This window comes from Leptinotarsa decemlineata, unplaced genomic scaffold (genome assembly GCF_025532065.1).
Source record: "Leptinotarsa decemlineata unplaced genomic scaffold, Ldec_3_MD MMD2_P_RNA_scaffold_5, whole genome shotgun sequence".
Lineage (NCBI taxonomy): Eukaryota > Metazoa > Arthropoda > Insecta > Coleoptera > Chrysomelidae > Leptinotarsa > Leptinotarsa decemlineata.
The window spans coordinates 7,114,498-7,126,568 of NW_027412532.1; the positions used below are offsets into that span (position 1 = coordinate 7,114,498).

Here is a 12,071-nt window from a genome sequence, read left to right on the forward strand (position 1 = left end):
ACATCCAATCCTGCAATGAGCGGATCAATATTTTTACAGACAGTACGGCTACGGCCAGACTGTCTGTCCCGGGAAGTGACCCCAAGAATGACTTCGATTCTGGTAATATTGTTGTGAATTGTTATTCAATTGAGGAAGGACCAATTCACATCCAATCCTGTAATGAGCGGATCAATATTCTTACAGACAGTACGGCTACGGCCAGACTGTCTGTCCCGAGAAATGAACCAAAGAATGACTTCGATACTAGTAATATTGTTGTGATATAGTTGTTCAATTAAGCAAGGACCAATTTACATCCAATCCTGCAATGAGCGGATCAATATTTTTACAGACAGTACGGCTACGGCCAGACTGTCTGTCCCGGGAAGTGACCCCAAGAATGACTTCGATTCTGGTAATATTGTTGTGAATTGTTATTCAATTGAGGAAGGACCAATTCACATCCAATCCTGTAATGAGCGGATCAATATTCTTACAGACAGTACGGCTACGGCCAGACTGTCTGTCCCGAGAAATGAACCAAAGAATGACTTCGATACTAGTAATATTGTTGTGATATAGTTGTTCAATTAAGCAAGGACCAATTTACATCCAATCCTGCAATGAGCGGATCAATATTTTTACAGACAGTACGGCTACGGCCAGACTGTCTGTCCCGGGAAGTGACCCCAAGAATGACTTCGATTCTGGTAATATTGTTGTGAATTGTTATTCAATTGAGGAAGGACCAATTCACATCCAATCCTGTAATGAGCGGATCAATATTCTTACAGACAGTACGGCTACGGCCAGATTGTCTGTCCCGAGAAATGAACCCAAGAATGACTTCGATACTAGTAATATAATAGTAATATAATATACTAGTGATATAGTTGTTCAATTAAGCAAGGGCCAATTCACATCCAATTTTGCAATGAGCAGGTCAATATTCTTACAGACAGTACGGCTACGGCCAGACTGTCTGTCCCGAGAAATAAACTCAAGAATGACTTCGATATTAGTTATATTGTTGTTTCAATACCATAGATTGCCGAGGAGAGTGATGTGGTGACTGCTACCTAGGACCTTCTTAATTATTTTTTAGGTTAGAGTATCTTGTTTACACCGATATTATCTTTTTTTTTAATAAAACCGTTTAACATATTTTTTTACTTATTTTATTTGCAGTCTAACATCTAGTTACCTTTTATCAAGTGTTTGCCAACAAAAAATTGTATGTATCTTATGGGTTTAAGTCTTCGGAGGTTTCTGAAAATTACATTGTCATTTCTCAAAAACCTAATTGAGCCTTACATGACAACGGTCTCTGGAGGATATTATCCAATCCAAGTCCCAAGTCATTTTGTTAACAGAAAGTACATTCTTCCTAGTAAAATATATCTTCCAAAACAAACATATAAAATTGTTAAAACCCAGACTTGCCGTTTTCTGGGGAGGTTTTTTCCACAAAAAACATAATAAAACGGTCCTTCCGCTATCTCAACTCAATCGAAAAATTCGCTGCATCTACGAAGACAGTTATTAATGACCGAAATTCTTCCGTGACATTTCCAGCAAATATTTCGCTCTATATAAAATGGACCGTTTTAATGCGAAGTTGAGTTAAAACAACTCAAATTGTACTCTTTTGCAACAATAGAGTTTCTTTGTGGAGGAAACAAAGGAAAACGCAAGGGCTCCGAACATAATACCTCTGAATAAGAAGACAAGAGATTTCAGAATGCTTTGATGATGTTTGAGTTTGTTGAAATGGAAAAGTTGGTGAAGAAGTTGGTGCACTTTACAAGTTTCATTACCGGTATGTCGGTGAGCAACGAGGTTGACTTTCTTCTTTCGATTGCCAGAGAGATGCTACTTGTTTTTATCAACGAATAGATACTCATTCTTGGACGTAAAGGAAAATAGACAATTAAAAAAGGGGATTGAATCAAGTGTTGGGATACTACGGGTGTGAAATTATCCACATCCACAATGTACACTGAGAAAAAATATCGCATTATTATTTTTTCATTTACCGACTCTGCACACCTACCATTTTTCAATATGATACGCTCATTGACTGAATTAGTAAAAAACAGAACCGTCCTAGTCCATTAAACTCTCTGAAGGGGTGAAAATAGGGTGGAAATATTTTAAAAAATCGTAACATGAAAAATCGACTTTGTACACCTACAAAATTGAGATATGTTATTCCTGATGATTTATTCAAAAAAACTTCACGTCATAGTTTTCCAGGTCGTCTGAGGGGGTAAAAATGTGGTGGAAACTTGAAAAAATCATGTATTTAAAAATTGAGTTTGTACACCTACAAGATTAAGAGATGTTATTACTGACACCCGATTTGACGAGAAAAACTTCACGTTATAGTTTTCCAGGCCGTCTGAGGGGGTTAAAATGGTGTGGAAATATTTAAAAAAATCGTAACATGAAAAATCGACTTTGTACACCTACAAAATTGAGATATGTTATTCCTGATGATTTATTCAAAAAAACTTCACGTCATAGTTTTCCAGGTCGTCTGAGGGGGTAAAAATGTGGTGGAAACTTGAAAAAATCATGTATTTAAAAATTGAGTTTGTACACCTACAAGATTAAGAGATGTTATTACTGACACCCGATTTGACGAGAAAAACTTCACGTTATAGTTTTCCAGGCCGTCTGAGGGGGTTAAAATGGTGTGGAAATATTTAAAAAAATCGTAACATGAAAAATCGACTTTGTACACCTACAAAATTGAGATATGTTATTCCTGTTGAAATATTCGAAAAAACTTCACGTCATAGTTTTCCAGGTCGTCTGAGCGAGTAAAAATGTGGTGGAAACTTGAAAAAATCATATGAAAGAAAAAAATTATTACAGTTTCAACAGCTGCTGATGAGTCTTAATGTATTTGTCTCATAAACTTTCAAACTACAATAATTTTTAAAAGATGTCTTTATGCGTACTTGTATTTACTTTACTTAGTCAATGAATTGTATTGTAACCTTATCATTGTACATACATTTTAATGCATTGTTTCATAACCCCTGACGTGCTATGTCCCCAGTTGATTTTATGGCAATAAAGAATTTTTTTTTTCACCGTAGTGTGCGCTGGTCAGGCCCTATCCCCTGAAGCCCCGATACATTCTTGAAGGCACGCCAGCATTATCAACCATGATCACTTACCCCACACCGTTGGGGTAAGTGATCATTGGGTTCGAGAATCATGTGCCCTGAGCAAGCGCAGTGAGCCAAGAATGACAGCCTCCTGCATCTGTGCGGCTAAGATTTCTGCTTTAGTGCGGCAAGACGGTATGATTTTAAGATTCGAGAGTGGAGAGGACATCATTCCACCAAGGACTTCAGTAATCAGAACAACCATCTTGACAGAGTGATCTGAATAGAGTCTGCAGAGTTCGAAGAGAAAATCTCGATATTTTATCCGTTTTTCCTCCTCTTTTCTGGCGATATTCGTTTCACCAGGAGCTTAAAACTCCACGACAAATATCATTTTAATCTGGTGGTCAAGAAGGACTACATCAGGCTTATTAGCTTGTATGAGCCTGAGGGTTGGGAACGAATAGTTCCAATAAATTCGACACTTCTCGTTTCCCACAACGGATTCAATATTCCCCGGAGCGTAGGGCAACACCGGTGTCTCGTCAATACCGTAAGAGTGCCGTAGATGGTAATGTAGCACTCTTAGGGCCGCGTTATGTCGATGGATATAGGCCGAGACCGCATGTGCTGAACATGCTGATAGCAAGTGCATTAGGGTCTCGGGCGCCTCAAGGCAGGCCCTGCACTTCGTGTCAGAAACCTCTATACCCATTACCCGACTGCGATAGACTAATGTGTTGAAGACACCATCCTTGCAAGCCATGATGCAGTTTCCGACTTCAGCCCTCTCGACCTGAGGAAAGCGAACGTCAGGCGCTTTGATGCTCCAAGGTCTTCAAAGTTATTGAAGATGACCCCATGCATTGGCTTATCCTTGTGTTTCCGCAGAAGTGAGGTGATCTCTGCGGCTTTTATATGAGCTTTTTGCTGAACGGGTTCCAACTCGGTGACAGAGTTGTGGTCACCTCGTTCAGTGTCGAAAACTATACCAAGTTCATCAGCTGCTCGGACAGCTGCCCTGAAGAGAAATGCTCCAATTCCTGCTCTCTCATGGTCACGGACCATGCAGAGAAGGGGATCCAAACTCCTGACGACTTTACAGGCTGTATCCAGTACCACTCTGTAATGTAGACACTCCAAAGTCAAAAGTCCACGGCCTCCCTGTTGTCGGGAGAAGTACAACCGTGGAACGGACGATTTGGGATGCAAAGTCCTATAGAAATGCATCATGTCTTTACGTCGAGTTGGTGCAGTCCACTTCACTACTCCAAACGAGTAGAGTAAGATAGGAACGGCAAGCATATTTGTTGCAGCAACTTTGTTCTTCCCCGACAGTTCCGATGACCAGATCTGTCGAAGTCTCTCTCCGTAGTCCCCGCAAAGTCCTCTTTTGAGATGGACCATTGCACATTTGTCTATCCCGAATTTCATACCGATAGCATGCGTGTACTCTTCCACCACCCTCAAAGACTGATGGAAATCCTACTCTCCAGAGGCATAAAGTTTAGGATCATCCATATAAAACAAATGGGTGACCTTGTGCCTCCGGTTTCCGGGGGTGCCACAGTTATACCCTCGAGTATTTCTGAGCGCAACGGATAATGGCAATAGTGAGATGCAGAAGAGAAGGGGACTGCGGGAATTGCCCTAAAATACACCCCTTCTGAAAGTGACCCACCCTGTTTGGACTCTGGCTTGACCAGATGTAAGGGTGAAGCGAGTTCGCCAAAGTGGTATCAGTTGTTCAATGCATCTCACTATTTTGTCGGGTACCACAAGGCATCTGAGCAAATGCAAGATGATCTCATGCGATATTGTATCAAATGCCTTACGGTAATCGATCCAGGCCATAGAGAGGTTGCGCTTATATTGCATAGAGTCCTGCGTTACACATCTATCGATGAGCAGGTTCTCTTTACATCCAGCAACTCCTCTCTTCGACCCTCTCTGCTCATATATCTGTTCGAACACTCGGTCAACTGCGGTGAGTATTCGTGTGTATAAGATGCGTGTAAACAACTTATAACACGAATTCAAGCATGTTATTATAATTGTTATGTTATTATCAAGTATGTTTTTATTGTTATTATTATCAAGCGCTATTGCGCTTGATATTTCCAAAGCCTTTGACCCTGTGTGGCATAAGGGTGTGCTGGCCAAACTTCGATGCTGCGGCCTGTCGGATCATTTTTGTATATGGCTATCCAGCTTCCTGAAATAACGTTCCCTACAAGTTGCTGTCGATGGATATCTCTCGTATACTTTTACCATCAACGCAGGTGTTTCCCAGATGTCTCCAATCCTCTTTTTATTGTATATCAACTACTTATTGGAAAAACCAAGAATCCAATCTATTGCTTTGCTGACGACAACACACTTGTCTCGTCATTCTATTTGGATTCCAGGACATCGGCTGTGGATGCATATCTTCACCGGCAGCAGGAGGTTGCATTTCTTAAAAAGGATCTAGAGGTGATTTCGAGTCAGGACAGACGAATTCGCTTCCTGCTTCGATATGTTTGTTGGGGGTTAAAATGGACACCAAAATGTCTTGGCACAATCATGTCGCTGGAATTACAAAGGGTGCTTATCAAAAGCTTAGAACACTGTACAATAACCAGAAAACTGTACACACCTCAGCAACTTTTGATGCTCTATAATAATATAACTTCGCCCCTAAGCAGTCTCTAAAGCTGCTGGATTCTATCCAGAAAAGAACCATCCGCCTGATTGGAGAAGCGAACAACACTTGCAACCTTGATAGTCTGGAACACCGAAGAAAGGTTGGAGATTTGTCTCTCTTCTATAGATACTTTCATGGGAAGTCTTCAAGTGACTTATCACATTTGACTCTACCAAGAGCGGTACATTTCGGAAATACGCGACGAACTGTAGCTGCGAATTGTTCTGAGGTTCAACTCAGTTCACCTCGAACTTACTATTTGAGAACTCTTACATTTGGAGCCAAATGAAAGATGCGTTCTCCTCAGAAGGATTTTCGAAAAGAATTCAATCTCCAGCGATTCAAATCCAATTCGAATCGCTACTTTCGCACCGGCACGGCTCTCAGAGCAACTCAAGGATTTTCCTGTATTGCTTGTGTTTTGTCCAAAAAAAAATGTGAAACAGGATACCTGGGATTCTGTACGTTCTTCCAACTAAACGCTACATATTCCCAATTGAAAATTGAAACGTATAAAGTTGCATGCACATTGCGGAATAGAGCAGTAAAGCAATAAAGAAAATTCCATTCCATTTTGTTCATTTGTTCAATTAATTCAGAGTGGGCTTTGATCCACCCGTTTATACGAATTTTAGCGAACAGGTGGACTGATCAAAACAAAACGGTTGCGTTTTTGGTAGGGCCCTCAGTTGGTTTTAATCAAAGTCATGCCGCAGATTTGATGGAAATGCTTGTTATGGTTTTATATAGTCGGGACATTGAAAAATATGGATATGTTCATTTTGAAATCGCGGGTTTTAGCTTTGAAGTTTGTACTTTCATATCATCAAATTATACGTGATAATAATTGCGTTATGATTTTCAAATTTATTGATTTGATAACTGTAATAGACTTTTGCAGAAACAATAGTATGAGTTCCTAACTTATTTTACTTGTCAACATTTAACAACACTCATTTTCATTATATCACTTCAGCAATAAAAATATATGAAAGTATATAGAATATATAGAGTGTACATATACTACAAAGCTTTTTTCAATAAATTGATGGATGTAGCCGTTACTACGTGGTAGGAAATCATAATGGAGAAAAGATAATTGGAACTTTCTATGTTTTTCACCACTTTTATTTGTAACTGCAGTTTCGTCCTATAAGGATATTTTCAAACTTGTGAATTTCCAAGGATTCTAAATAATTGAGTTTGTAACCCTTCCTTGCATAATGCAAAATTTCCATATCATTTAGATTCGGGAACTTGTGGTTGTATGCTGAGAAATGGTTTGAAAACCATGCATAATGCCAGTTGCACTGCTGTCTCACGAGAGTGTTTTTTCCTGAATCCAAATTGGTTCATCAGTAAAATTTCATTGTTTTCAACAAACTTCGAAAGTTGATTATAGACAACCAATTCTAATACCTTTTCTGATGGCGGTAATGTATTCACCGGTCTAAAGTCATCAGCTTTATTGGTGTTGTTTATTTTTGGAGTTTAGTTTTGTAGTCATATTGCTGATTTAAAGCCAAGTTTGGACGAAAAAACACGCGTTGCTTTCTTAGACCCGGGACTTTTCAGCCCAGGTGTTAATAACGGGTGATTTTTTGAGAGGTATTGCATTTGATTTTTAAAACAACACAAAAAATTTTAAAAAAATTGATGAAATTAGAATCGATAGAACGATCAATATAATTTAATGTTTGAAGATGATTTCATGCAAATATTATCCTCGGCTCCGCTTTAGATTGCCCATGCGCAAGATCCAATTTTGACACACTTTCTCTAACATATCGACCGGTATTTCACGTATAAATTCTTCAATATTGGCTTCCAGAGCGTCAGTCGTTGCTGGTTTATCTCTGAAGACATGAGCCTTAACATGACCCCACAAGAAATAATCCAAAGGCGTTAAATCACACGATCTAGGCGGCCAATTGACGGGCCCCAAACGAAAGATAAACTGTTCACCGAAGGCGTCTCTTAATTGAACCATTGTTTCGCGTGCCGAGTGGCATGTGGTACCGTCTTGTTGAAACCGCATGTCAGGCATGTCTAATCCTTCCATTTTGGGCAACAAAAAGTCGTCAGCCATCACACGGTAGCGCTTGCCATTCATAGTAACGATCCGGCCATTGTCGTCTTTGAAGAAGTACGGCCCGATGATGCCACCGACCCATAATCCACATCAAACAGTGACTTTTTCGGAATGCATCGGTAGCTCTTGCAGTGCTTGTGGCTGGTCTTTACTCCAGATGCGGCAATTTTGCTTGTTAACGTATTCATTTAACCAGAAATGAGCCTCGTCGCTGAACACAAGTTTTCGATAAAAATGTGGATCTTCCTCCAATTTTGCCAGCGGTCATTCACCAAATGTTAGATGTTGTGGGAAGTCGTGTGGCTTCAATTATTGCACCAGCTGTTTCTTATAAGATTTTACACGTAAATCCCTTTGGCAAAATTTCCCATTTAGTGGAGTAACAGAGGCCCAACTGCTGCGAACGGCGGCGCATCGACATTTCACGGTCATCACGAACACTGGCGGATACAGCCGCAATATTTTTTTCGGTCCTCACTCTATGTATGCGTGTTGGTTCGAAATTTAGTCACAAGCTTCCGAATAACTCCCTCAGTAAGCCGAATAAACTGCCCATAAATTGGAAGAAGTGCACGATGCACTTGCTTCACCGAGCATGAATTTTAATAATAAAATTCAATAATTTGCAAGCGTTGTATACATTTAGTGGAGTAACAGAGGCCCAACTGCTGCGAATGCCGGCGAATCGACATTTCACGGTCATCACGAACACTGACGGATACAGCCGCAATATTTTTTTCGGTCCTCACTCTACGTATGCGTGTTGGTTCGAAATTCAGTCACAAGCTTCCGAATAACTCCCTCAGTAAGCCGACTAAACTGCCCATAAATTGGAAGAAGTGCACGATGCACTTTCTTCACCGAGCATGAATTTTGATAATAAAATTCAATAATTTGCAAGCGTTGTTCGTTCGTCGATTCATAGTTAAATTATAGACCAAACTGAACAAGCCTGACACACCACACGATTTACGCGTGATCTGTCAAACAGTGTTGCCAAAAAGATACCAGCAAAAAAATCACTCATTAACTATACTGAGTTCATCATAAGTTGGTGAGGAGGTAACAGCATCACAAACACTACAAAACCGTAATCAATGATGACGTCGGAATTGACGTCGACTAATATAATAAGTCTACGAATGAACTGATGCATTCGCGAATGTTTCGATAAAAATATGAACGGATTTTGTGGATGGTAATTTTTTCACCGCAAAAACGTAACTCATGCATAAGTGGAGTAAAAACTAATGTTATATAGTGAATATTTCTGGAATGTGTCTTACAGTCGTTCCACGAGTTTTGAGCAGATCTAACGCCGGTGATATCTCGAGAATGTTTCCGTATTATTGGGACTGTACGATTTTTTCTTCATTAACCAACTGGATATTCGTTCTACAGTATTTTTATTTTTTTTTTCAGGCAGCGCCTTGTCAACTGGCACAATTTCTTCGCCGTGGACTCCGGTTACCGGCCCGCAGGCCGATTCAAATGGCCCGGGCCCGGATACAAAGAATTTGGATGTCGGAGACATCAGTGACGTAAGTAAATGCAATTTTTTTGTGTGTGTCATCGCCATCGACTATATTGGTCATTAGCCTCTTGGCCTGGTTAAGCAATTTTAATAACTCGCATCAAGGCTATTCGCAGTCCGTCAGCCATGTAATGTTGCAGAATCATTCCAGTTTCAACTAAATAAATTCTCTCGAGAAAATATCTGATCAAGGTTGGGATAGAACTCACGACCTTTCAGTTGTGTGTCGAGCGCACTACCACTGCGTCCAAAGTGAGTGAGTCTATTCGACCCTCCTCCGCAACCCGCAAGGGTTTATTGTGGCTCACACCTATTCACACTCGATCAAATAAACCCAGCTTCTTAACGAAGCCGATTAGTTTGTAGGGTGAGTGGTCTTTCAGATGAGATTCGATCCGCAGCGGGGCAGGCACAAAGTATGTGCTCTGCTGTTTCATCGTTGATGAGGTAGTCGAATATTCAAGTTGATACCCGCGACAACCTTCCCATATGAGGGTTTTTGCACGCCAGCTACACCTGACGGTGCCTTAGATTCAACCGTGCAGGCCTTTTCGCCTCTAGTTTTGTTGAATCACTTGAGCGCAAACGTTTGCTAACCTGATCATGGGGGGTTTGTTCCTCCACCTGAGACAGATTCTGCGTACTCCGCTAAAGAATTTGGTGCAAACCTTTTTTTTAGGTTCAGTTATTGGATCAGAAGTTGAAGAATTGAGAAGTTCTCGCTCCTGATCTAAATTTACTGGAAGGTACTGGAGTTGTAAGTTCGATATCCATCTCCTCTATAGACTCAGCGTCAGAAAGAATTTTTAAGTTTACTCTGTCCATAAAAGTTCCACGACTTGCTAGGGAAAGAAAGTCTATCACGGCAGTGCCCCGCATTACCGTGACAAGGCGATGCTACGACGAGAGGGTGCCCAGTATCTAGAAGGTTCCGTAGAGGCAGCCCGTATCCAGCGGGGCTACGTGGAAGCAGGCATCCGATGGCTGGTGTGCTCAACTTCCATATCCCAAGCCAATGCACTCGCCAAAAACAGCATGCACAATGGTTCAGGCAGTAAACGATGAACAAAGACAGCCAACCCGCTTCCCAGGAGAGTAGAATTTTTTTATAACCTAGTGATTCCGATTCCCAGGAGAGTAGAATCACTAGGTTATGAAAAAATATCAGTTCTCAATCGTCTTGGTGGAGTAGATGGATGACTAGTAAAACTTCCCCATTTTCAGTACAATATAGGCTAGGTTGGTTTAAGTGAGTGGCTTGATTATTCCCTTCACCGCTAATTAAACTCCACCAAATGAGTGCAATTTCCTAAGAGGGCCGATTAGTTTTTGGTGAATGGTCTTTCTGGTCCGATAGCAAAAGTAAAACTCTTCCAAAAACTGAACTCCTCCTGATTCCTGATTCCTCTGGTGGAACACACTCAAAGTATGTGCTCTGCTGTTTCATCATTTTCCAAATAGAGATGACATGCACTATCTTCCGAAATCGAAGTCTCTTCTTATAATGATTCATACGACACTCACCTGTATTTAGTCTCGTTAGAAAAATTAGTTCACCCCTGAAGAAGCCTAACATTTGTTTGGTAACATACTTCGAAGGACATATGTTTTGGAGTGGATCAATCCTAGTAGATTTTTCCAGGAGTCAGAAACGCTTCTTGTAGTCCAGCTGGATGAAGCCCAAAGCGATACCAGTGCCAGTTTCTGGTTCGATGGAATCGCTTATGGCGCCCTTCCTTGTAAGGAAGTCAGCAGCTTCATTAACTTCCAGGCTAATGTTGTCGAGAGTCGATCAATTTGTTGAGGCTTTCCATTGAGGATAATTTTTTGGCAATTCACTACCAACGAAGTTCTTCCAGTGCCATTTGACTATTCGAGAATATATCAATTGATTTCCATGTGCGATTTATTTTCTGCCAGTTTCTCTACTCATAAATCAATGTTGTAGAGTTCAGACTGAAATACAGTCGCATAGGACCCTGGGCAGGTTGATATCTCTGCCCTAAGTCTGACATTATACGTACCTGTACCAGAACCTAACGCTGTATTTTCTCCATATGTTAACCAGCAGCCACTTGCTTTTAGTTTTTCTATTTCCCCTGTCCTATCCATTCGGAGGTCATTGCCAATCTGTTGCGCTTCGCATAAGCTTGTAATGTTGTATGTTGTCCATCAAACCACATTCTTTAGAAAGATGTAGAGAGAAGGTAAGTCTAAAAGGATTTCTGTGGCCGTTGACGGTGTGGTGGGACCTGGTTTTATTGCTCTGATAAGCATCATTTATATCCAATGGATATGTTTTGACCCGGAGCATCAAATTGTTTTACAGATCCTTCAACATATCCATAGATGTACTTGTTATCCAACACCATCATCAGTGGTATCATCAGTGATGCTAGTCTGAACTATTGAACAATCCTAAAAAGAACAAGCCTCAAAGTAAAGGCGGTGACATCTATCTCTATAGAGGTGCCATCTATAGGATCGACAGAAGACTGAATCCCCAAGGCAACTCGATGTACTCGAGTTTATCAAGTTGCCATGCAGTGGAATACAGAAGATGAATCTCGTTGTCTGGTCGATGTAGCTTAGCTTTGGAACGGACCACCTTGAGGAGCCTAGTTTATCTTTGATATTTTGGGATTCAGTTTTCTGTTC

The 12,071-nt window shown here is 40.7% G+C and overlaps 1 protein-coding gene across 13 annotated transcripts in view; it reads left to right on the plus strand.

Annotated features, from left to right (window-relative positions):
• scalloped (TEA domain transcription factor 1 homolog scalloped) overlaps nucleotides 1-12,071 on the plus strand; it is a 273,763-nt gene that overhangs the window by 200,958 nt on the left and 60,734 nt on the right. For 12 of the 13 annotated variants that reach the window (XM_074169382.1, XM_074169381.1, XM_074169380.1 and 9 more), the window contains one exon: nucleotides 9,302-9,420. In XM_074169382.1, coding sequence (XP_074025483.1) covers nucleotides 9,302-9,420 — 119 coding nt within the window. Of the gene's footprint in view, nucleotides 1-9,139; nucleotides 9,237-9,301; nucleotides 9,421-12,071 lie in introns of those variants that run through there. The other variant, XM_074169385.1, reaches the window with a different exon arrangement.